The sequence below is a fragment of the Symphalangus syndactylus genome, chromosome 5 (assembly GCF_028878055.3).
Source record: "Symphalangus syndactylus isolate Jambi chromosome 5, NHGRI_mSymSyn1-v2.1_pri, whole genome shotgun sequence".
NCBI classification, from domain to species: domain Eukaryota; kingdom Metazoa; phylum Chordata; class Mammalia; order Primates; family Hylobatidae; genus Symphalangus; species Symphalangus syndactylus.
In genome coordinates, this window is record NC_072427.2 from 43,546,995 (window position 1) to 43,573,174 (window position 26,180).

Genomic DNA, 26,180 nt, shown 5'->3' on the forward strand with positions numbered 1-26,180 from the left:
CAGTGACCTTGTGAATCAGGATCTTTGGGGATGAAACTGAGGCATGTGCATTTTAATATGTTTCACAGGGGGCTGTGTATCAGACCCCTGGTTCAGAATCACTAGGTTTTGTAACCATTATGCTATAGCACAGCTGTCAAAAAGCACAAAGCTAACTCTTAACTACTCATCATTTTATAATATTTAAAACTGCAACTGGGATTTAAAGAACTGTAAAGTAGGAAGTAGTCTACTGTGCAAAATCTTGATAGTAGTTGAGAAGTCAAATGGACGGCAAAAGTAACATTAAGGCATTAAGGAAGAGAACAGGTTTAGGTGAATTTGCTGTTGAAAAATCTCAGGTTTAAATTAGTCACCACAATCAATGAAGCCAACAGTGATGACCAAGTGGAAAAAGAGGCTTCCCCAAAGAGGGCACTTTGCTGCTATGGCTGAGTCAGTACCACTTCCCTGAAGCATTTCATTCAGATGTTTCATTACTTCCTTGGCCACAAGAACAGGGTTAGATGTTACAAGCCATATAGGTTTTAAGCAAACAAAAATGCACACTCGGCTGACCATCCCCCATCTGGAAAGTACCTTCCAAATCCTAACACTTAATAGTGTTCACTTTTCATACAAACAAATCCAGTAGAATACCTTTGCAGCTTCCACCATGCGAGCAGTGGAGTCAGCTAAGAGTTTTGCTGCTGCCAGGAGCTTTTTCGAATTCTCCATGTCGATTTCGGCTTCTGCATCTGACCTCATGGCATTGACGAGGTCTGATGTGGCTTGGGCCAGGACCCGCGCCTGGCGCACCATTTCACCTAGAAGAAAGAATAGAGGATGAGGTCTGTTTGTCTGCTTTTCAAAGGTCAGTAAAACCTCAGGAGCCACTACAGTCTTGTCTCTACTCTTCTGGTAAGCGGGAGCAAAAAAATTGAACCTCCATGCTCGAGTCCTAAGCCATGCATCCAAATTAGAACCCAAAATGAAAATATTCCCTGTGGCTGGCAGGATGTGGCTCCCCGAACACATCCGGGTTCAACCTTTCACTATGAGGCATAATCAGAACAGAAGTAGCCAAAGAGGAACACTATAAAGAGAGGGCAGGGAACAAAATTATGTGGATTTAGCATTAGTAAATACTTATTTAGAAAACATTGCTTTCTTCACTTTGAAAACCACTTACACAAAAGCCTCTATAATAAACTTTTTAAAGAATTGGCACAGAACAAAATTCCTTTTAAATTCTGTATTAATGTGTAGGCTACCTAGGACCAGATGAGAGATACCACACAATCCACTCAATGTGTGTCATTTGGCCTTCGCTTATTAGCTTCATGCTCAAATGCTATGACTTGCCTCGGCCTGGAGTTTTCTCTGCCAATTTTCTCTTTGCTCATCCTTTTTTGCCCAGCACTGATTTTGATCTTGCATTATTCTTTGGTCTTATTGTCTCTGTGATTTTACTGAAATCTATTTTAATTTCCTTCTGGAAGTAGGAGGAGTATAACAACCAACATTAAAAAATAGAACGATTCAAATGTAAGGGATTTCTTCCTCTAGTAAAGGTCATCTGAGAAGAATGCTGAAGCATTATAACAAAAAGGGGGAAGAAGAAAGCTTTTACTAAAATAAAAATGTGCTCAATTCAGTGTAGTATCCTGGACCGGATCCTGAGACGGTAAAAGGAAATCAGCAGGGCTGGGCGCGATGGCTCACGCCTGTAATCCCAGCACTTTGGGAGGCCGAGGCGGGCAGATCACGAGGTCAGGAGATCGAGACCATCCTGGCTAACACGGTGAAACCCCATCTCTACTAAAAATACAAAAAAATTAGCCGGACGTGGTGGTGGGCACCTGTAGTCCCAGCTACTTGGGAGGCTGAGGCAGGAGAATGGCATCAACCTGGGAGGCGGAGCTTGCAGTGAGCTGAGATTGTGTCACTGTTCTCCAGCCTGAGCAAGAGAGCGAGACTCCATCAAAAAAAAAAAAAAAGGACATCAGCAGAAAAACTGATGACATCTGAATAATGTCTGTAGTTTAGTTAGTAAAGTACCAATGCTAATTTCCTGGTTTTTGACAAATGTGCTATCCTTTAGGGAAGATGTCAAAAATGGAGAAACTGGGAAAGGTATATGGGAACTCTCTGTATTTTCTCTGCAACTTTTTTGCAAATTTAAAAATATTTCAAAATAAAAGGATTATCAAAAACAAACAACAACAAATTCAAATGTGTGAAGCATTCCTATCTTGTTAAATTATTTAAGGATACAGAAGAACACAAGACAATTTTCTAAAAACACCAAAACTCGTTATAAGGTATTGTTCTATGCTGGCAAGGAAGCACAAAAATAGATCTCTTACAGATTACTACTTGGGTTGCAAATTGTGGGTCCTTTCTGGAGAAAAATTTCTTAAATACATTTAAAATAAAAATCTACCTACTGGCCCAGCAACTCCATTAATAGGAATTTACCCTACATACAAAAAGTAAACTATTTTCTACAAGAATGCTTACTGTAGTATTTTTGTAAAAGCAAAACGAACAAACAAAAAAACCTAAATGTCCATTAAAAGATTATTGGTTAAATTATGATACCTACAAAAAATAGAATACTATGCTGCCACTAAAAAGATTAACATACAGGTGGACATGAAAAAAGTCCAGGTTGGGCATGGTGGCTCACCCCTGTAATCCCAGCACTTTGGGAGGCTGAGGCGGGCAGATCACCTGAGGTCAGGAGTTCAAGACCAGCCTGGCCAACATGGTACAGCCCCGTCTCTACTAAAAATACAAAAATTAGCCAGGCACCGTGGCAGGCGCCTGTAATCCCAGCTACTTGGGAGGCTGAGGCAGGAGTATCTCTCGAACCTGGGAGGTGGAGGTTGCAGTGAGCCAAGATTGTGCCACTGCACCCCAACCTGGGCAACAGGGTGAGACTCCATCTCAAAAAAAAAAAAAAGAAAAAAAAAGTAAGTCTTTAAGATATATAAAAGGAAAAGGTTATGAATTTCGGGGATTTTGATGGCACAGTGGTAAGCTGGGTTTGGGGAGACTTACTTTTCAATAGATTACAAAAAGGTGTATTGCATATGTTCTTAAACTGACTGTATATTAGGTATGATGCTTTGGAATCTGAAAACACCCTTTTGGTGGAGACAAACTGTCCTCTTAGGGCTGGCCAATTTAGAGAATGCACAGGCTCAGCAGGGAACATGTCTTTGATATGCAAACTAACCAATCCAGAGCTATTCCTCTTCTATCTGGCCCAGACACCCAGGAGACACTGTTCCTCTGTGTGGATCACCCCGGGGCCAGGTACCAGGTAACTAGCCACCACCTCCATAATTTAGAGCCTGCCAAAATTATTTAAACTAGCCAATCCTAAACTGTTTATTCTGCCCTGCATTTCCCAAGGAAGCTCCAATAAAGGCCATAGTCTAGGCTCTCCCCTTGCCTCTGTCTTCTCCCTCCTGACCACCCCGGTGCTCTCCCATGACCCTGTGTGGCACGTGGTGAGCCCTCCAGGGGACATGCGAGTATAATAAACTTCTTAAATTCCAAGACTTGATCTTGTTTCCTTCTGTGGCTGCTCCAACTTTGCCATACCATACCCAACACGTGCATTCGCAGAACAAAGGGAATTCGCTGTAAATCTAACAAAATAACAAAATCTAACCATTATAACAAAAACCCGGTGAACTCTGTTGAAGTCTGTAAGCATGGCTCTGGAAGAGTCTTGTATCTTTTTCTGAGCTTCAGTGGGGGAAGTCTTTGAGACTGAAGAGAACTTGCCCTTGCCGGTCATCCAGGCAGCCTTCACCTTCCCTACGGGTGAGCACCACCATCAGGAACACCAAAACCCACCCATCCACCCACCCACAGCACAGTGCCTTACCAGCATCACCCATGGAGCTGAAGATGCTCTCGGTGACACACATGATGGTGTCAGTGGCCTGGTCGTAGCGGCCGATGGGCTCGCCTCGGCTGGCAAACTGCCGCACATGCTGCAGGAGATCATGCAGGGCCTGGCTGACCACGCTGGCCGCCGCGCTGACCTGCTTCAGGAGCTCACTATCAGTAGTGGCCGCCTGGCAGGCACGGACGCAGTTCTCCACCGAGCGATCCACCAGCTTCCCTGCTTCAATCAGCTGCTCCTGGCACACAGGGGAGCTAATAGTGGGGCTCACAACCTGAAGCGAGATAGGAACAGGTTTTGGGCACCGTGGTTGAATCCTGGTCCCTCTCCATGTGCCCGTGCAGTCCCATCAAAGCCCTTCCTGCTCTGGGCCTTTGTTTCTTACTTACAGGACCATTGCTCGGTTTCTTACCTGACCATTTCATTCAATGAAACCATTGCTTCAGTCTCACACGCTCTGCTATTCTACTTCGTCCTTGTGATTTGACATGTCCCGCTAATTTATAACTTCATTAGTCACATATGACAGTCCATACTACTGCCCTACTTCCATAGACAGAAATTTCTGAGATTTCCCAATTATACCTCTTTCCTTTTAGGATCCTTTGAATTGAGTCTTTTGAGTTGGGATACAAAGACTACCTAAAAGAATTCTATTTCTATTCCCAGAAACACCTGAAACTCTGCCTCATAGTCCTTTAAAGAACAGGGGAGTTCTGTCAGTTCCTTGTAAATTCTAATGGTGTGGACAAGGAAAGCTTGAGGGAGACAATGCGGCAAATCTTTTTTTTTTTTTTTTTTTTTTTTTTTGAGACGGAGTCTCGCTGTCGCCCAGGCTGGAGTGCAGTGGTGCGATCTCGGCTCACTGCAGGCTCCGCCCCCCAGGGTTCATGCCATTCTCCTGCCTCAGCCTCCCGAGTAGCTGGGACTACAGGCACCCGCCACCTCGCCCGGCTAATTTTTTGTATTTTTAGTAGAGACGGGGTTTCACTGTGTTAGCCAGGATGGTCTCGATCTCCTGACCTCGTGATCCGCCAGCCTCAGCCTCCCAAAGTGCTGGGATTACAGGCGTGAGCCACCCCGCCCAGCCGACAATGCGGCAAATCTTACCACAGGCTATTAATGACAAGCTGAGCCAGATCACAGATCTACACAACATGACAGGCCATCAATTCCAGAAATGGACATTTCCCATCTTCTGATGCATCATCACCGAGAGGACACATGAAGTGGAGGGGAAAGGGTATTTGGAGGCAGACAGACTTGAGTTGTAACTCTAGTTCTGCCACTTACTACTTTTGTGGCCTTAACCTACTAACATCTAAGGGCCTCAGATTCCTCATCAGTAAACTAGAGATAATGGTGCTTAATTTGCAGGATTACCGGGGAGATGTAATGAGGTGATGTATGACATACTCATTACATGGCAACAATTAAAATCCCCACTCGGACACTGTGCAGCCTAGAAAGGGTTCCCATAAACTCTGTGGATTATTTCTGAACCCATTTATAATGCTGTACCACACAACGCAAGAACTATTTTTGTGCAGGTGTAAAGATGCACTGAGAAGTCCAAAGGGGAGACACAGCAATTTGCATATAGAAATGAACTAGTGAAAAGTACCAATGGCCTGAGGACTTGGGCAAAGAACAAATGATAAAAGCAGAATTAGACCGCTTATGCTAAAATCCTATCATCACTTAAGACACTTGAAGCAAGCTCTAAATCTCAGACTATTTGAACAAATTCTGCCCCTGCTACCCACCAAATGCCTGGAGGCAGGTAACAGCAGGTGATACTGGGTAGAAAGGGCTTGGGTGCCAGCTGGCTTACCTTGGCACATGCCACAAGCTGGGAGGTGGAGAGGGCACACTGGGTGGCAGCAGCAATTACCCTGTTCTGTAGGACAGTGTCTTCGGCCACTTGGGCAACATTCTTTGCCTTTAGTACCAACATGGCAGCTGCATTGGCAACGGCTTTGGCCAAACTCATTAAAACATCCTAAGAAAAGAGAATCAAAGACCATTCATTTATTTTTCTCTAATCACCTTTCACAGCCTGAAAATAAACATGTTATTAAAATTCCATTTGATCTTTTTCCTTCAGCACTTTAGAAGTTTTTTTACTTGTTTTTTTAAAATGTCAACTTATCCTTAGAAGTAATTAAAAAAGGAGACTTGTATCCTAATAACTCAAGTCTCTTACAACCATTAAGTAGCATAGGTTTAAATCTAAAATAGTTAATTTGAGGGAAGGGTAACTATTTTAACCACTGATTCCCATTCAGGCACTTATCTAACATGAAGTCTTGACCACGTCTCTTGAATGAGTGGCTGATATGGTAATCAGGAGAAGCTGAAAACATATCCAGATGCCACAACATCATGTGCCATAAGAAGGTTATAATTCATAGCCTCCAAGTCATCATGCCCCACTGCAACTTGAAAATTTATCTTTCTCTTTTGGATTTCTACTTTGCACAAAGATCCAAGTCGTCATCAGAAATTTAGCCATATCTCTACCTCCAGAGGGCAACATTTGATGTGCACAGACACATAGCTGGCACCAATACCTATAGCTCAAGAGCCAAGAAATGCTCTGAACATGAGTTATTCTCAGTGTTCTGCAGCCTTCCGGGTAGGAATTAAATTATTACAAAAAGCAGAAAGAGAGCCTATATAAATACACTAGCTATAAGATGGTCTGACTGAAGATGCAAGGAGCTAGTTTATGCTTCAACTCAACGACTAGGCATTCTGCCTGCAGAAAGAAGAATCTTTGATTGAGCCTACCAGATCTGTCACCCATCTGTTTGACCTGAAGAATAACCACAGTTACAATTAATTTACTTCTTTGCTTTTAATACTGAAAGTAGTTTATTTGACTTGGAAATGCCTTCCCAAACATATGAGCCATTTTTATTTTAAACAAACATGTCAAGGCTTTTCCCTTCAAGGAAATACGGTCAGAAGTCTTTATTAATTCATCAGATGATAAAGAGCACATTTGATTCTAAATGTAAAGGGCACCCACAGCGTCTTTACAGTGAGATATTTTATGAGATGATACATTGGAAATAATATTCAGCCTGCACAATTTTACACAGAACAAAGACTAGATACAATCCAGCTAAACCAGAAACCCATGAATCTATCAAGTAAGCTGATTTTAAAATGGACAAAAACTAAGTGGTCTTAAAGGAGCAGGTTGTTCCAGTCTTTCTCAGGTCTGTGATGTTTCCTGGCTATCCAAGGTATAATTAAAGCCCATGGTGCTGAAAGCTGAAGATCCCTTTGGGATCTGACTGGCACTTGTCTACCACACAACATTTAGGAATTGCTCCCACTGTGGCAAAGTTACAGTTCCTGGACATCTATCTCAATGCTCAGTGAAAACACAGCTTGAATGTCACAAATTATTAAAAAGATTTTTAAAAATAACTTTCCAAAGTAGGTCATGGTATTCCCTCACTTGATATGAATTCATCTTTTCAGATGGGGGCCAGGATTTGGTCACATAGAATCATGGTTGTTCTAAAGGGCTTTGTTAGAATTGTTTAAAGAAATCCTGTTCCTCTTATTAATTTTGTCCAAAAAAATACAGTTAGAAAAAGAATGTGATACTACAGCTAGAGCTGCTGACAAGGCCTTTGTCAAAATTTTCAACAAGACCACTATTATATAGCCAGTGTAAAATAAATCTTTGTTAACTATGGGAACATGCAGTACATTAAGAACCCAAGTAAAGCTCTGAGATGTGATCTCAAGAATCAGAAAAATAGAGTAAGAAATCCAATGTCAGTTACCCCTAACTGGAGGAGGTTGCAGGATCACCTTACTGCCCTGGTCTTTACCTAGAGAGCTAAACAATTGAAAACATTCAAGTCTGGCCTGTCCCTGCTAACAAAGGCTCTGTAGGACTGTCACCCTGAACCTGAACCTGCTTCCTTTGCACATCTGAATAGAAACAAACATTAGGAAGCAGGGTTGACATTCATACACAATGAAAATAATCTGCTAAAGCAGGGAGAGGCAGTTAAAGCTTTTAAAAAATACAAGGTTGCATGCGATGTTTTAAGGAAGAATTGTAACTTTCTCCTTAACCTTCCTTGGCACTTTGGAGAAAACGGTAATATTAATACTTTTGGGGAACATAAATGACCACATCAAGATAATTAAGCCTAGTAAAACAGCAGCTGAATCTCATATTTACCAAGTTCCTAAATAGGTACCTGACTACAAATAATTACCTGCCCTAATATAAAAAGTAAAGGCCAATGCAAGGGCAGTTTGGGGATATGGAAAGGGAAATTAGGATGGGGACACAATTAACTTGGGTTTAGCAGAATATATTGATGTGCAGTTCATTTCGATTCTAGGGAACTTATGACCGGCCATCTCAGTGTAGAAATGGCTTCCAGGAATATTCCTACCACCTATCATACGAACTCACCCTCCATCAGGACATGAATGTCTGTACATTGAATGTCTTATTGCATTGCAGGATATGAATGAGTCCCATAGCCCAGTGCCACAGGCATGTGGAGAGTGAAGGAAAAACACACACATCTATGGATGAAGGTTGAAGTTTCATGTCTCACAACATACATGATCACATCTTAGTTTAACTAACACATCTTTTGCTTATAAAATTTGGAAGTTCTAGATAAAATGGCATGCAAAATTGCCACCCATGAAGCAAGAAATCTGAATGCCAGAGGAAAGCTAATGATCTTTTTGTTCTGTCTATAAAATATTATAAAATCATTGCCAAATGAAGAGGTGGTCAAAACAGATGAAGTCAAAAATGCAGGAAAAAAGGTATTTAGAGGTGTCAGGTAGTTAATAAAAACATTATGTTATTTTTCTGGACTTGGTGATATTTGTGGTGTTAGTTCATATAAGTTTGTAATTTTTTCTGATTTCTTCTAAGTAAATATTTCATTATATAAATTAATAATTCAAAAAACATTTTAATAAGTGAAGGCCAATGAAATTCTGTAGAATTCCTAAACAGTGAACTTGACACAGTTTGGAAAAGGGCATCTTTCAGAGAACCTGGGCTAGAACTGTAACAATTTAATTTGGATATATTTATATATTACTTGCAAAATTAGAGACTTAGGAGGAGGATTAAAGGGCACTGGCCCACCAGCACATAAGCAGCTCATCCTGGCCTGAACCACCCCAGCAGCAGGCCTCTGCGCCCCACCCTTTGAGGGACAGGGATGGAGGCAGATGAGCAGAGATGCCTGATGCTTTCTGAGCTGCAGTGAGGTGATACTGCAGACAGTGGTGACAGTCGCTCCCCAGAGGGCAAGAAGCACACGTCCCTGGTACTGAAAAAGAAGGGTCAAAAAAAAAAAGACTTCTCTGCCACGCTTGTGGTTTTGGATAAGACACAAAAAATAAACCACCTCATAGTACAAAGGAAATTCTTTCTCTCTTTCTCTCTCTCTCTCTGTGTGTGTGTGTGTGTGTGTGTGTGTGTGTGTGTGTGTGTGTGTGTCGAAGTAAACATAAACTTCACATTTATGAGGACTCAAGAATGATGCCATTAAAACCTCCTCCTAAACAGATAAAATAAGACTGGCCAGGAGCTGATGATCACAGAGGTTAGGTGACACATACCAGGAGTTTATGACACTATTAATATTTCCTCCCTTCTTGTGATTAAAGAATGTCCAGCATATTGACAAAAAAAAAAAAATCAGAGCCAGGCGCAGTGGCTCACGCCTATAATCCCAGCACTTTGTGAGGCCGAGGCAGGCAGATCATGAGGTCAGAAGTTCGAGACCAGCCTGACCAACATAGGGACACCCCGTCTCTACTAAAAATACAAAAATTATCCAGGTTTGGTGGCGTGCACCTGTAATCCCAGCTACTCAGGAGGTTAAGGCAGGAGAATCGCTTGAACCCGGGAGATGGAGGTTGCAGTGAGCCAAGATCACACCACTGCACTCCAGCCTGGGAGACAGAGTGAGACTCTAATTTAAAAAAAAAAAAATCAGGAAAGCTAAATACGTGCTTTACAATGATGACGCATGGTGTCAGTGAAATGAGTTTTCCTACTAAAAAAATTTTTTTTTGGTAACACAAAAAGACTTCACTCCCAAGATAATCCATCTCAATCGCACTCTTGACTATCACAAAGATTTAGTTAGTTTTCAAATATTACATTCTGCCTGCTCGGGTCTAGACCATCACTTAGACTTCTTTCCATGACTATAAGGCTGCAAATATCTTACCTGGAATCGTTCATCGGTCTCATTCTCTCCAATCTGTCTGAGAAGATCCCCACTGGCTTGTCCGATGCTGCCAGCAGCAGTCAAAACTGTCTGTCGAGGCTGTGAACAAAGAACACACCTTAATTGGAAAGAAAACGCATTTCCTCCAGTGCCATCAGACATGGAAGTACAGGAAGGAGAATCTCACAGAATTTGCTCCCTTTGTCTATCAATGAGAACCTCAGGTGGTCTGCCAGACAGAAGACATCCCAGTGAAATAAGTGCAAGGAAACATCCAGTGTCTCACAAACCAGCAATATAGGTGTATGGATTTGAAATGGCCAATTAGTGAGCCTTGTCCAGTTGGTAAGAAGGTGATGCATTCTGTGGAGATGAGGGTGCAAACTTATATTCCCTTTAAATGTGTATTAGTCATGTGTGTTAAGTTGCTGGGGTTGCATCTACTCAAGTACCCTTGAGGGGGAGACCTTTATACTAAGAGCTCAACCACTCCTGAATGTGGATGAGCTTCTGCACCCAGTTCTACAACTCCAATTACTCCTGCAGAGAGAAACATACCCCATCAGGATGCAAGGAACAGCTCGGGAAGCAAGATCCCCATGGTCCCCCAGTGGATGCAGCTGTCCCATCAGAACCTTAAGTGATTGCTTGCCTCTAGAGCTTACCTCTCCAGAAGTGGGCTGCACAGCTTTCAGCAAGTCTGACACTGCCCCAGCGAGGGTCCTGGCAGCTCTAAGCAAGTCCTCCCCACTGCCCACCTCATCATCCATGAGGGCGGCCAATAGCTTCACACCCTTGGACATCTCCGTCAGGTTGGAAGAAATAGTGGTGATCGCACATCCCACAGCTGTGTAGTCAGTGTCTGCAGGGTCACCTGGGACAGAAAAGAACCATCCCCATCAAAGGAGGGCACATGGTTCTGGTGAGAATTTTCAAAACCCCACACTGGCAGGAGTTCCTCACCCACCATCCTGCAGGAGTCAGACACCAAGCTTCACATGAGCACAGTGAGCTGGCCTGCTCCCTGTCTCCAAGGTGACTTCAAAAAGGTCCTTTCGCCTGGAGGCCTCATGCATTGAAGTACTGAGTACAACCACCTTTAAAAATCCAGAGGATGTCTCAGCATCTCACAGCCCTTTTCATTAGGCCCCTGTCAGCAGCTCGGGGGGTCAACTCTGCTCCTGAAAGGCTGATACGCTGCAGGGTGAAACCAAGCAAGTTCCCAGCTCTCCTCTGACAGCACAAGGCTGGGAGCCACACTGTGCCAGAAGAGACCGCTGCTGGACAACATGGGCGAAGGCACATATGACAGGTCTGTTCCTTCAAAACCATTTTCCAACTGTAGGTACCCAGAAGGGAGAATGTAGCCTCAATAGACTTTGCAGTATGTCCAGCACACTGACAAGCCGTGAGAAGATCTGAATAGGTGCTTTTTAATGAGGATGCATGATAAGGGCAAAAAGCAAATAGATGTTCCTTACCACTCTCCTGGGTCACTGGGGGAAAATGCCTACAGCACTACAAGTGCCTTAGACGATCCTCTCATAATATGAAGTCTATGTTTCAATCAAAAGATAACTTATTTTTTAAAATTAAAAAAAACCCAGCTTTTAAACAAAACCCCAATGCAGCACAAATCTCTCAGGGACTTACCAGCCGTGAGGTTAACAACTGAAGCCGTTCCGGCCGTGATAGCATCAACTTGAGAATGGATTTCGTGTTTGGATTCGTCGACTTTGTTCTGAACCCACACCCTAGATGCCTGCAAAGCCAGACAACGGCACAAAACAAACACAGCACAGAATTACACAGGAGACCGGAGAAGCCCTGCCATAAAATCAGACCAGCATTTTGGCTACATTCTTCTTATAAGGCCAGCACCAACAGGGCCCTTAAGTTATCCTAAACAGCATCCTTAACAGGCCTCTTGCTCCTTCAGAGATACTCAATGGCGTGCAAATTCTCCCTTGTGTGTTACGTTAATTATGTTGTTTGTGTTTTTAACTTTTAAGATCTTAGGGAGAAAAATTCCATGTGGCCTTATTTAGAAAAATTCAAGTGAAAAAGAATGAGGAGAGAAAAACCAATGTTTCATAATAATACTGCATATTAGCACTAATAGTTGTTGCTAATTTTCACCTTGCTTTGCAGGGAGCAGGGTGAGAAGGAGGGTGTTTCAGCTTATACGTGTTCTCTGTCAATGTAGGAAATGCCTCTTGCTTACAACGTGCATTGTCTTAAAGACAACTAAGGGCCATGCTCATGTAGATGGTAAGACCTTTCCTGGTAAGATGAGGGGATGGGTCAAGACCCCTGTTCTGGATCCAGATCTCCCACTAGCAGGTGATAGGACCTCGGGCAAATCATAGCCAGGTCCTGTGCCTTACACTTCTTCTACCGTGGGAATTCAATGGTTTTTAAAAACCTTTCCAGCTCTTATACTTTATGTTTATTTGAACCTATAAATAGCAAGTTCTCTATTTTCTGACATTTCAGAACTTACCTAATAAATGATCATTTATCTTGATAATGATGACCCTGCAGTAAGGTGTTCATCTGCTCCCAAAACATCCCAAAAATACTCATCTATGATCAGGATGTGACTAGCACTAAAAATAATTTATGGCACTCTAATTCTTTGAAAACTGGTGAAGCAGGAATGTCAAATCTTAAATATTTTAAAACTCTACCAACTATACTGGATATGGGAGTCTGTCACACATGTTTTTACTCTGGAGTTCCCCAAAGCAAATGTTTATTGTTTTTGGGTACCTGGGAGAAATGGCGCTGAGTTTACCAGCAACCTCCACGCACACAACTGTGCAAATAAAAACTCAGCATTCTGGGATAACTTGGAGGGCAGTTATCCTGGCAGGACAAGATGAGGCTACAGACTGTATCTTGGTTCTGGTCCCTGTGATGGCATCAGTCAGTCCTACAACAGCGGTTGTCAATTCTGACTGGCCATTAGAATCACCTGGGGAGAATAAAAACCACTGATTCTCAGGCTCCACCGCAGCAACATCGATTTATTTGGTCGGAACTGGTACTTTGGGCTTTGTTTTTAAAGTTCCTAGGATGATTCTAACATACAAAGCAGGGCTGAGAATGACAGCGCAAGCTGGTGCTTCTCAAACTTTAATGGTCACACGAAGAAGCTGGGAACTTGGCTAAAATGCAGATTCTGTTTGAGTAGGCTGGGGAAGGCCCAAGATTCTGCACCTCTTACAAGACCCTAGGAATTGCCAATGCTGCTGGTCCTGGGACCGCGATTTGAGCAATGAGGAGTTGGAAGATTTCATGCAGCAGCAGCTACAGGAAGATCACTGGGTTAATCAGCCTACCTTGCTGAAAAGCTCAATGGTAGTAAGCCAGTGCTTCTCAAAGCACAGTTCCCAGGCACGCAGCATTGGCATCACCTGAGATCTTGTTGGAAATGCAAAATCTCAGGCCCTACCCAAGATCCAAAAAAAAAAAGTTGGGGGGAGACTCCAGCAAGGTGCATTTTAACAAGCCCTTCAGATGATGCTGACGTATGCTACAGTTTGAGAACCACTGGTAGCGATAAAACTAACAAACAGCTAATGCTTACTGAGCTCTTAACTATGTGATAGGGGCTGTGTTAAGAACTCTACAGGTGATTAGATCATTGCATCTTCACAACTCTATTTACAGATGACAAAGTGGAGGATTAGAGAAGGCAAGTAGCCCAGATTCACATAGCCAGTACTAGAGCTGGGGTTTGAACCCAGGTCACAGGATCCTAGGGTCCAAGTTCTCAGCCCTCCCATGGTACTGCCGACAGCCAGCAGTACCCTATGATTCTCTCCTCCTATGGGTGCAACTGAGAGGCAAAGACTCAATATCCTGAAAAAATCATAGGTTTCCATTTCACCTAGAGATAGAAATTTACCTAGATGAATCCTGACAGAGTACGTAACCCTGCTTTCTGCCAGGGCAGAGACTTGGCATGAAAACCACTGAACAGTATTTACCATATCCTGGCCGAGAGGTGGCAGCGAGTCGAGCTCACTGAGATCATCCTGGGCCTGCTGGACGGCGTGCATGCTTGTGTTGATGGTCCCCATCAGGGCCTGCTGGGCTGAGGTCTGCAAAGGCAGATGAAACAAAGCTGTCATCCCACACGCCTGGGACTGACATGGCCCTTTATGCGAAACAAAGCAAAACAGAACTCTGCGCTCAAGACAAAGCAGCCCAGGCTACATCTCAACAAGTGCCTCAACCATCTCCCATTTCAACCTGGAGGCCAGAAACAGATACTGCATTATATTAATAGAACACAAAATGAAGGTGATTGCCATGGAGGGATTATAATCAGAAGTGTGTGAAGAGCTTAATTAGCTGACAAGAAGGCTCAGAAGAGTCCTTGCCAGGGAACTGAGGTGATCCAATCTTTGAGTACTAAGGACCTCCTCACGCACAGGAAACACGTGGGTGTTAAATGAGAATGCTTCCTGATAGACACTTAAGGACTCCATCTAAACCTACGGTCAACGTACTTTTTCCAGAGACAAACGTTGTTCCTGAGTTTTCGAAAAGTTCTCATACGATAGCAAAGGAGTCCCAAGGCCAGCCTGAGAGGCACCGAGCCCGACAGACCAGCGCAGTGGAAAGGAATCAATGACTCCCAGCGTGAAACCTCAAAATCACTAAAAACCTGGTCGACTTCTCAGACTTTCCTAGGGGTATCTGGACCAATCAGCTTGATGCTGCCAGGACACGGGAGCAGAGTTCTGTCCCTGTATCACAAGTCACGTTAAAAGCTTCCTAATTTTCCAGTCACAGAGGACACCTCCGATACTAAACAGGCAGTGATCCGAGTCATCCAATTTAAAAAATACACAGCTGAACGAGGCACGGTTCAGCCGGGAACTAGAGAGAGTTCCGACACTCAGCCCATCACCACCGCTGGTGTCCACCCTGCATGCTGGAGGCAGCAGACTAACGAGCGGGGGACGAGCACAGGAAGCCTCACCAGTGGTGGCATATGGCCTCGGTGCATCTGCCCAACCATGACCTGCTGCTGTGGCGAGGGCATGCTGCCAACGTTGAAGGTCTCAGGCCCGCTGGAGCCCGAGCGCATCACGGCCGGCAGCGCCACTGAACCGTGCTCTGCCTTCCCGGTCCGGTTGAACTGCTGCTGCAAGATGGTAGACCTGCCGGGAAAAGTGGTTTGGTCACTGCGAGGACGCCACCCATGTGTGGAGTGCAATGAGGAGACCCCACAGATGTCACGTATGTTCCCTGCTTTATGCTGTGAAGGCCAACTGAAAGAGGCACATACAGACAGAGAAGCAGGAATGAAGAAGTGGCATTACAACACTTAGCAGAGCTCTGAGATGAATCCTTTTAAGATAAGTAATGTAAATAATTACTCCCAATTTATCTACTTAATAGATTTATGGTATTACGCAATTAGTTGTTATTTAAAAAACAAGCCTGGGTGCAGTATCTCACCCCTGTAATCCCAGCCCTTTTGGAGGCCAAGTGGGAAGGATTCCTTGAAGTCAGGAGTTCAAGACCAGCCTGGGCAACATAATGAGACCTCATCTCTACAAAAAATTCAACGACTTAGCCCAGAGTGGTGGTACCTGCCTATAATCCTAGCTATTCAAGAGGATGAAGTGGGAGGATCACCTGAGCCCAGGAGCCTGAGGCTGCAGTGAGCTATAATGGCGCCACTGTACTCCAGCCTGGGCAACAGAGTGAGACTCTGTCTCAAGAAGAGAAAATGACAACAACGCAGAGATTCCTATAATAATGATGTTTCAGGTTTTAAGTGAATGTATTGATATGTTGATATATTATTTTTGGTAAATAATATCTGAAAGAACATTCATTAAACAAGTATCAACCTTGTGCCAGGTTCCATTCTAGGCATCAGAGATACAGATCATTTATCTTTAGCTTGAAAGGGGAAATGTGGAAATGAAGCTAGGGGAAAATCTCCCACATCTTAGCTCCCCTCCCTCAGGTCCACCACCATTGACCGCAGAGGATGTTTCATTGCCTCTAGAGCCTCGACCATGTGAGGCTTTGGAACCTTCCCCAAATGCTTTCAACTAAATATTGGTAAGATTCTTAAGGTATCTAATGAAAAAAATTGCATTTTTTAATTTATTTTTTTAAGACAGAGTTTCACTCTTGTCATCCAGACTGGAGTGCAGTGGCGTGATCTCGGCTCACTGCAACCTCCACCTCCCGGGTTCAAGCGATTCTCCGGCCTCAGCCTCCCAACTAGCTGGGATTACCAGCACTTGCCACCACGCCTGGCTAATTTTTTGTATTTTTAGTAGAGACAAGAGTTTCACCATATTAGCCAGGCTGGTCTCGAACTCCTGACCTCAGGTGAACCACCCGCCTCAGCCTCCCAAAGTGCTGGGAATACAGGCGTGAGCTACAGTGCCCAGCCAAAAAATTGCATTTTTTACTTTATATTGTCTTAGAATGAAGAATAAGTGCAAAGGACGCTGATCGTTTGAAGGTAAGAAGTCTGAGGGTGGTATATGTTCCTCAGAAGCCCAGTGGACAAACCTACAAACAGGGTCTGTGTGTGTTGTGAGGTGGAAGGAAGGTGGAGGTGCAGCTGCATGAAGAGACAGGGGCCTCTGTCCCAGGGCCCTCGCACCATCACAGATCATTCCCTGTTGCCCAGGGCAAGGCAGGATAGCCATGCTGGGATCCCAAGCAACAGGCATCCATGGAGAAACACTGCAGTCTAGGGGTGGGGTGGTGAGAGACTAGGGAAGGTGGGTCTGGAGGCTCCAGTAAGAAGTCAGTTGCATTCTGAGATCTCAGCCAAGGACCAACACAGGAAGAAGTGGAAGGTCTGGCGATGGAAACGATCCTGACCATTCTTCCTGCTTGCCTTGATCAGACCCCACAGTGATGCCGTGGGCAGTGGAGGAGGCTACAGTGATCCCAGGCAGGGGAAGGTCCCAGCCCTCTGGGTTCAGACACTTACAGGGCTGCTCCTATGGGAAGCAAAGCACAGCAGAGTCCTCTGAAGTGAAGCAGATCACCCTGTCAGGGAGCACTAGCTCACTAATTTACATTCAATGGTCATGAATAATTCCAAGGACTTAAGGTGCTCTGCCCAAGGGTGGCAAGTACTAGAAACTTATCAAGTTTGGTTCCAACTTGCATACTAGTGGGGACAAATGGAAAAACACCTTTTGGGTGATTAGGAAGCAAATTGTGAGAAACTGGCAGCAAGGTTGAAAATATTAGAGAAACTACTATAGCTAAGCAAGTTTAATGGATTGGAAGATGCTAGAACTTTCTAGCAGCGTACTATGGGAAACATCGCAAGATCTGAATCTGAGTCCTGACTCTACCACATATGTGTATCTCAACTAACTTTCAGGAGCTTCAGTTTCCTTATCCATGGACTGGGAATGATAGGTCCTGGCTGGGACCACTGTAGCCTCCTCCACTGCCCAGAGCATCACTGTGGGGTCTTATCAAGGCAAGGAGGAAGAATGGTCAGGATCGTTTCCATCGCTAGACCTTCCACTTCTTCCTGTGTTGCTCCTTGGCTGAGACCCTTGGGCTCCCTTTTGCAAAGGGAGTTGTTATTGGAATTCCAGATGAGACAAAATGTCACACTAAAGCATACAAGAACAGTCATTACATTGCTCTATTAATATAAAAGAGATGTCTGGATAGGTTTCCCAAAAAGAGCCATTTATTAGATGTTACTTAATTTTAATAAACCTATCTCCTCATCTATAAATGGGGCTAAATTGAGAATACCGTGAATTTAAAACAATGATCATGAGGATGATAGTTATAATAGCAAGTGCTATCTGCCAGGCATTGTTTTATGTGCTTTATTAGTAATTACCATGGAAATAAAACCTGCTTAGGTGGTAATATCGTTATCCCCATTTTACAGATGAGCTCATGCCAGAAGAGAATTTAGTAACTTTCCCAGGGCCACAGAGTGAAACACAGACCCCAGATTTGAGCCCAACAAGAGTCCATATTCTTAACCACTCGCCTGTACTGCGCTACCTCACAGCACTCGAGACAAGCGTGGCATGCAGCAGTGCTTCACCGTAACTCCTCCACTGGCTGTACTCCCTCTTCCCACAAAAGGGGCCAGAATCAAACAGAGGCTCATCCTCTGACCTTCTGATGGTATGGCTCAATGATCATGATTCGATCATGAGATTTAAATCAGAAATGCAGAACAGGACTCATGAACACTTACTGCCTCAAAAGACGCAGTTAAAACGCCACACCTTGGTCAATGTTTCCCTAAAATCCTCAGCCTCCCTCACGAGACATTTGCCACTTCAGTGCTGCTGGTCTGGGGACTATGCTTGAAGATGATTCAACTATATCATCTGCTGTCATCTTCTCCAGGTGACAGGCTTCAGAGCAGCAGGCTCCAAGCTGGCAAGAGGAAACCTACCTATCTAGGGAGAAGGTGGTCCTCTAGTACTCTTCATAATACTTACTTTTTTGGGGAAACGGACTCTTCTAACATGGTTGACTCCTCATCACCTTCTAGTCCAAATCGATCTTTACTTTGTTTCTGGAAATGCAATAAAACAAGATGCAAAAATGAAAACCAGGCCAGGCGTGGTGGCTCACGCCTGTAATCCCAGCACTTTGGGAGGCTGAGGCGGGCAGATCACTTGAGGTCAGAAGTTTGAGACAAACCTGGTCAACACGGTGAGACCCCATCTCTAATAAAAAAAAAAATATATACATAAATCAGCCTGGCATGGTGACAGGGGCCTGTAATCCCAGCTACACCGGAGGCTGAGGCAGGAGAATTGCTTGAACTGGGAGGTGGAGCCTGCAGTGAGCCAAGATCGCGCCACTGCACTCCAGCCTGGGCGACTGAGGGAGACCCTGTCTCAAAAAAAACAAAAAAAAACAAACAAAAAAAAAGAAAGAAAGAAAGAAAGAAAATCAGCAGGTCTTCATACAAGGACCTTTAAAAAAACATTTTGAAGGGACAGAAGTCAAAGTGTTGAAGTTTACTCAAAATTCTTTATACTGGATATTTAGTAAGTGATGGATGAACAAAAGCATAATAAAAAAGAGAAATATATTATTTATATATAGTTACATGTCATGTATTTATTGCACAGACTTTAATTTTACATAGTAAAAAATCAAGATGCACATATTAACATTCTATTAAAACTTGGTTTTTTGAATGGGCTGTATCTTGAAGCCTTAAGAAATCTGTTTTTCTATATACCACTATGGCATATAACCCCATTATATTTGTTTAAAAAAAAAAATGAAAACTACAAAGATCATTTTTAGCCCCTCAATCCAAGTTTCCACAGAGGCTGAAAAGCACAGTACAGCTACGTGGAGAGGAAGATGCTGAGGTGGGCTAGGTTCATTCATTAGCTAAGTGACATGCAATTGTTCACTGTGTGGTAGTAAATGATACAAATATGTGCTGCAGAAAAAGCACGAATTCTCATAGGATCTTGAGGTCAAAGATCTCACACTTTATTAGTGATTAAAGATTAAATTAGTAAATCAAGTTTTGGTTTTTTTTGTTTTTTTTTTTGAGATGGGAGTCTCGCTCTGTCACCCAGGCTGGAGTACAGTGGCGTGATCTCAGCTCACTGCAACCTCCGCCTCCTAGTTACTCCACCTCCCGAGTAACTGGGACTACAGGTGCCTGCCACCACGCCCAGCTAATTTTTTTGTATTTTTAGTAGAGGCGGGGTTTGGCCATGGTGGCCAGACTGGTCTCTAACACCTGACCTCGGGTGATCTGCCTGCCTCGGCCTCCCGAAGTGTTGGGATTACAGGCGTGAGCCACCGTGCCTGGCCTCAAGTATTTTTTAAAAGGGCTTTTTATTTCAAGGTAGCCACGTCATCAACACCGAGCCTTTTAATAAAGCGGTCTTGCTTTTCCAATTTGCATCAATACAAAATACCTTTTTCAGGATGATGTCAATGTAGCCTGCAATCAGCTGGGATATCTGCTCTCCCTCGGTGGTTTGTACTGAATAGTAGCTTTCCTGATACTCCCCAAAATCCTGAAAAGACAGCGTTGGAGGAAATATAGCTAAATCAGATATATCAGCATTTTAAAGGCTAGGAGGTCCAGCTCTAGAACAATATGACACAGACTTCATTTTCCCTGCTCCTCCTCTCTAAATACAAACGAATACCCTAAAATTTATTCAACAATATTCAACAATGGTAAAAGAGCTCTGAAAACTGAGAAGATGGACTGGCTGGGGGCCTCAGTACTTGCAAAACCACAATGTGGTTGAGTTCTTGGGTTTCTTTCCTATCCCATATACCCCCAAGACTAAGAATTGTAGAGGCCTGAACACTGGAACCTCCAACAGACAGTTCCTGAAAAGCATGCTTTTAGTCAAAGAACCAGGAGAAGGGGAGCCCAAGAGAGACTAATTTGGGGAAGTAGTCAGGAGCTCCAACTCCAGCTCAACAACCTGGGCTGACATTCACCGGAAGCTGCAGAGCAGTGAAACCTCAGACCCTCCCAGGCCCTATTCCACAACCCAGGCAGGTGGATGGTCTGATCCTTTTGCTGCAGCAGCCATAGTAAAGCCCTGTGTCTCCCTGCCCTCCAGCCAGTGGCTTAAAGAGACTCAGGTCCAGTGCCTTCTGCTTCCTGCAATGAAGGTCACCCAGCAATAGCAGGTAGCCCAGGGAACTGCCTTCTGCCTTCATCAACAGAACCAACAGGGTTTGAGCAGGAACCTTAGTGTCAAAAGAAAAAAATCAGTCCAGAAAAGCATTGAAAGGGCTCAGAGAATAAAACTCTCATTGCAACTTAAGCCCACAAAAGTAGGCCAGAACACTACACACTAAACTTGAACAAAATGGCCACCTGCTAAAATAGAATATTTCACTAAGATCAAAAGTCTCCTAATAGGCTGGGCACGGTGGCTCATACCTGTGATCACACCACTTTGGGAGGCTGAGGCGAGAGGATCACTTGTGCCCAGGAGTTCAAGACCAGCCTGGGCAACATGGTGAGACTTCACCTATATAAATTATTATTTTTTTTAATTAGCCAGGCGTAGTGGCATGAGCCTGCAGTTCCAGCTCCTCAAGAGGCTGAGGGAGGATGATCGCTTGAGCCCAGGAGGTGAGCTATGATCACACCACTACACTCCAGCTGGGGTGACAGAGTGAGAGACTGTCAAAAAAAAAAAAAAAAAGTCTCCTAATAACCAAGATGTCTAGGATGTTTTAAAAAAAATAAATATTCATATCAAGAGCCAGGACAACCACAATATGAATGATAGATAATCAACTCATGCCAATAATGAAATAAATCAGACATTAGAAATATAAGGATTATAAAGCAACCGTCATAAAAATGCTTCGCCAATAAATTGCAAATTCTCTTGCAGCAAATTTTAAAGAATAAAAAGTTCCAACAAAGAAACAGAAGTCATAAAAAAGAACCAAATGGAAATTATAGAACTGAAAAAGGCAATAACCAAAATTTTAAAACTGACAGGATAAACTAAATAGTAGTGTGGAGATAATAAAAAATAAAATCAGTAAACCTGAAAACAGATCAACAGAATTTAGTCAATCTGAACAATATAGAGAAAAGAAATGAAAAAACAGAGCTTCAGGGATCTACAGGACAGTAAGAAAAGATCTAACGTTAATATCATCAGAATAACAGGATAGGACAGTGTTGGATAAAAACAGAGTAGCTGAAGAAATAATGACTGAAAACTTCCCCAAATTAGTGAAGACTTAAACCCACAAATTCAAGAAGCTGAGTGAACTCCAAACAGAAGAAATCTTAAGCCCATACCAAGAATTCTGAAAACTAGAGATAAAAATATCTTAAAAACAGCCACAGTAAAATGACATATTACCTACAAATTGACACCAACTTGAATGACAGCAAATTTATCATTAGAAACCATGGAGGTAAGAAATTAGTGGCATGACACTTTTCAGATACTAAAAGAAAGGAACTGTCAATCCCAAATGCTGTACCTGGCAAAATTATCCTTCATGAATGAAGGGGAAATAATAACATTCTCAGAGGAAGAAAACACTAAGTGAATTTGTTACTAGCAGATGTACCCTTAACAAATAGCTAAAGAAGCTCTCCAAACACAAAATGATAACAGAAGAAGGCTGGGAACTTTAGAAAGGCAAGAAGAACAATGGGGTAGATAAAAATAAAGGGAAATGTAATAGACTGTTCTTCACCTCATGAGTTTCTTTCATCACATTGTGTTCAAGCGGAAGCTGTAACACCATCTTATGTGTTATGGACAAAATAACCATCTTACGTGTATACTGAAAAAATATTTAAATAATTATACTCAGAAAGTGTGGGGAGTGGGTAGGTAAAAATACCTAAATGGAAGTAAGGTTTCTACACTTCACTTAAGGGGGAAAAGCCAGTACCAGTTGGCTGTGTTTAATTTCATATGTACATGGTAATATCCAGAATAACCACTAAGAACACTACACAAAGTGATATGCTCAAAACGTAACACACAAAGCAAACAAACTCTAAAAAGTATCCAAGTAACCCACAGAAAAGGCAAAAAAAGAGAGAGGAATAAAGCGGACAAACAGAAAAACTACAAAATGATAGACTTGGGCCCGCTTAAATATAGTGTAAATATACCAATTAAAACTGAGATAGAATGGATTAAAAAAATATAACCCAACTAATTATACTCTATACAAGAAATTCATTTCAAATATAACAGTATATGCAAGTTGAAAATAAAAGGATGGAAAAAGATGTATCATGCCCACATTAGTTTTATAAAAAGCATTGGTGGCTATGTCAACATTAGATACAGTAGACTTCAGAGAAAAACAAAAATTACTAACAGAAAGTAACATTACATAATGAAAAAACAACTTCTGTGTTAAGATATAGGAATCTTAAATGTATAGGCATCAAACAACAAAGCTTCAAATTACATGAAACAAGAACTGAGAGCTGAAAGAAAAAGTAGAAAAATCCATAATTATTGTTAAGAACCTCACTCTCGGCAACTGAGAAAACTGCCAGGCAGAAAATTAACAAAGATATTCATTCAAAAGACTGAAATACCACCATCAACTAACAGGGATCTAACTGGTATTTATAGAGCCCACTTTACATGATAACAGCAGAATATATGTTCTTTTTGAATACTCATAGAACACTCACCAAAAATGATATCCTAGGATATAAAAACAAACCTTAAAATTTCAAAAGGACTGAAATCATACAGAGTATGTTCTCTGACCATAATGGAATCAAACTAAAAAATCAATAGTAGAAAGACAGCAGAAAATCCTCTAAACACTTGGAAATTAAATAAAGGCTAGGAGTAGGCAGGAAAAAATCACTACATATAATGAGCTTTAATGCGATGTTAGGCTTTAATCAAAATACTGATATTCTTTCTTTTGCCTGAGGTAGTTAATGAGGTTATCGCAACTATTTATTTTTTAAATAAATTTTTGTTTTCAATAAATATTTGGACCTAGTTTAAAAAGACCAATAATATTACAAGATGTAAAAGAAAACACAGTTGTTCCCTGTCCTACCCATTGCTATCTTCACTTTCTACCACATACCCCTCCAAAGGTAACCAGTTTCAACTCTTTTAGCAGTTTCTTCTAGTATTTCTAAATAATATGTTTATATTGATTTCTTGATTTTTCTAATTTAGAAATCATCCATGACTTCCTGCAATGCAAGATAAGGACACAGCTAAGTATGAACATTCATCTTTTGAGGGCCACACAGGCACAGCTGTTACAGCTACAGGAGGAAGGAAGGTATGTTTTCTGATGATTCCTTCTAATTGGCAGGAACCTATCAATCTATAGTCAAATTAGATAACTAATGACTCCTTCCATGGCCCCTTTTTTTACAGTTTTTTTTTGATGTCCTATTATGATATCTTGCATAGATAAGAGGTGTTATTTCAAGCATTCACTAGAGACTTCAAGAGTCTTAAGAAATTGACAAATTCTAGCACGTTTTGATGTTTCTTGTTGCACAACTTGCCCTACCAACTACCCGCTCTATTGTGTTTCACATGTAAATGTGGCTATAGTTAAGGCATAGAGTTATACTCTGCTAACAGCAAATGTTGAAATCAGGAGGAAGAATTCAGAGGTCTGAAGATCTGAAACATATCCTCACTACTTTCCATAAATTTTATACTAAGCATCTTATCTTCATCTTATTCAATCCTAGCAGCTCTGTAGGTATGACTATCACCATTTTATAGCTGAAGAAATTAAGGCTCAGAGAGGAAAGGTAACTTGAACAAGGTCACACAGCTGGGAAATGACAAACTGGATTTCTATTACAATACTATCCTAAAGTCCACGTTATTTCCACTGTGTACTATGCTCTCTTTCTAGGCAGTCTGGGAAAACATTCCTCAGCAAGATCACAATGCTTAGGACCATCTAAAACAGAGAGAGGGCCTTTGTGTCTCAGAGCACTAGAAAGTTTCCTTTCAGTATATGCTAGGGATGTCATCAGGAACACAGAACTGAGAATCATCAGGGTGAGTGGCTTTTTCTAGATAATGAACTCGAGGCTGACTTATGTAGAGTGCAGAGAAGCGGTAGTGCCTGAAGAAACCCAGGCTTGCTGACCTCTCTTTTACTTCTGGACCCATCCCCTTCCCTGCCCATGGGCTTGCACCATCTTCCTCACTCCACGCTGGCTCTCACAGGCCAGAGAAACCCAATGGGCAAGAACCTGGTCTTTCTCCTGTCCCCACAATATCACCCAAGGCCACGCTAGCGCTCTCCATGCCCTCTGCCAGTCCCTACCAGTGTGAAGCTCTTGGGTGAGGCTGCCCAGCGCTTGACGGTGGTGAGGGGCCACTCCTGCAGCACTTCCTTGGTCTTCTCATCCACACGCATCACCGAGTCCTTGGTGATCCCCAGCAGGCGAGGCACCAGCTTGTTCTTGCCTTTCATCTTTTCCTGAAACAGGAGATACCAAGAGTCAGTGCTCTTCTTCTGAATACATCTGACTTTGCCAGGGAATCAGTGATTTTTCAACCTTTCACCTGCATACACTGTGTTCAAAACAGGCAGGGCTATAGGGAAACCAAGATTTTGAGGCTATGTGAATAACTCATTAAACTAAAGGCATGGGAACCCAAACAAAGACATGAGAAGACTGGAAAGAGCCACAAAAGCATGCCCCCTGTTCAGGAGGGCAGCTTGCTCCAGAAACAGACTATGCCAGAAAGATGGGATAGAACTGAAAAGACATCCAGAGAAAAAGAAGCAAAAGTGAATTCCAGGTACTATCACTCCCAGTGGCCAACTCTGTGAGTAACAAATGAGGGTTAATCTGAGATTTAAAATTAACTAAAACTCTGTCAAAGTAGAATCTTCTCATTATGAGGAGACACAGCTTCCTGCCCTTTTTTTAAATCTCTGAAATATATTTCTGTTTGGATTCTTTGTTTTGGAATTTTGTGTATCTACTGATTCTTAAAACTTATTTTATAACTAGTTTTAATAACGTTTTAAGATATAGTAATGTCTATTAAAATAATGGAACCCTAGCTCACACTCATACCAAAACAAATTAAAGATAGATTAATAATTTAGGAAGAACATCCAAGTGGGTATTTTTGTGATCCTTGGGTAGGAAATGATTTCCTAAGAAAAACACCAACATAAGAAGCCATAAAGGAAACGTTAATACGCTTAACTCAAAATATACATACCTTTGATAGATCAGGGAGAGGGGAGGAGAAGCTAAAGAAACCTCATAAAAAATGAAAAAGACTGGGCAATAAATATTTACAATGAATGTAATGGCAATAGACTTCATATACTGTCTATGTGATGTGTTCATAAATCAACAAAATAACTGCTGAAGAATATGAACAGAAAATGTTTTTAAAATAAATAAGCAAATAAGTTTTCACTTAAAATAGCTGAGGTTTCTTATTAAAATTAATACTCAGATTTGAGGAAGATGTGAAGGGGGTCACTAGTGATGAAAGCTTAAGATAGCAAAG

At 42.4% G+C, this 26,180-nt stretch overlaps 1 protein-coding gene across 3 annotated transcripts in view; it reads right to left on the minus strand.

Annotated features, from left to right (window-relative positions):
* The window catches only part of TLN2 (talin 2), a 463,814-nt gene that overhangs the window by 134,628 nt on the left and 303,006 nt on the right, over nt 1–26,180 (minus strand). For all 3 annotated transcript variants that reach the window (XM_055278272.2, XM_055278269.2, XM_063638847.1), the window contains 11 exons: nt 24,970–25,125; nt 20,094–20,195; nt 18,639–18,715; nt 15,149–15,329; nt 14,148–14,261; nt 11,806–11,914; nt 10,818–11,026; nt 10,153–10,251; nt 5,739–5,906; nt 3,884–4,178; nt 640–806 (listed from right to left, as the gene is read on the minus strand). In XM_055278272.2, the coding sequence (XP_055134247.1) occupies nt 640–806; nt 3,884–4,178; nt 5,739–5,906; nt 10,153–10,251; nt 10,818–11,026; nt 11,806–11,914; nt 14,148–14,261; nt 15,149–15,329; nt 18,639–18,715; nt 20,094–20,195; nt 24,970–25,125 (1,677 nt within the window). The remainder of the gene's footprint in view (nt 1–639; nt 807–3,883; nt 4,179–5,738; nt 5,907–10,152; nt 10,252–10,817; nt 11,027–11,805; nt 11,915–14,147; nt 14,262–15,148; nt 15,330–18,638; nt 18,716–20,093; nt 20,196–24,969; nt 25,126–26,180) is intronic.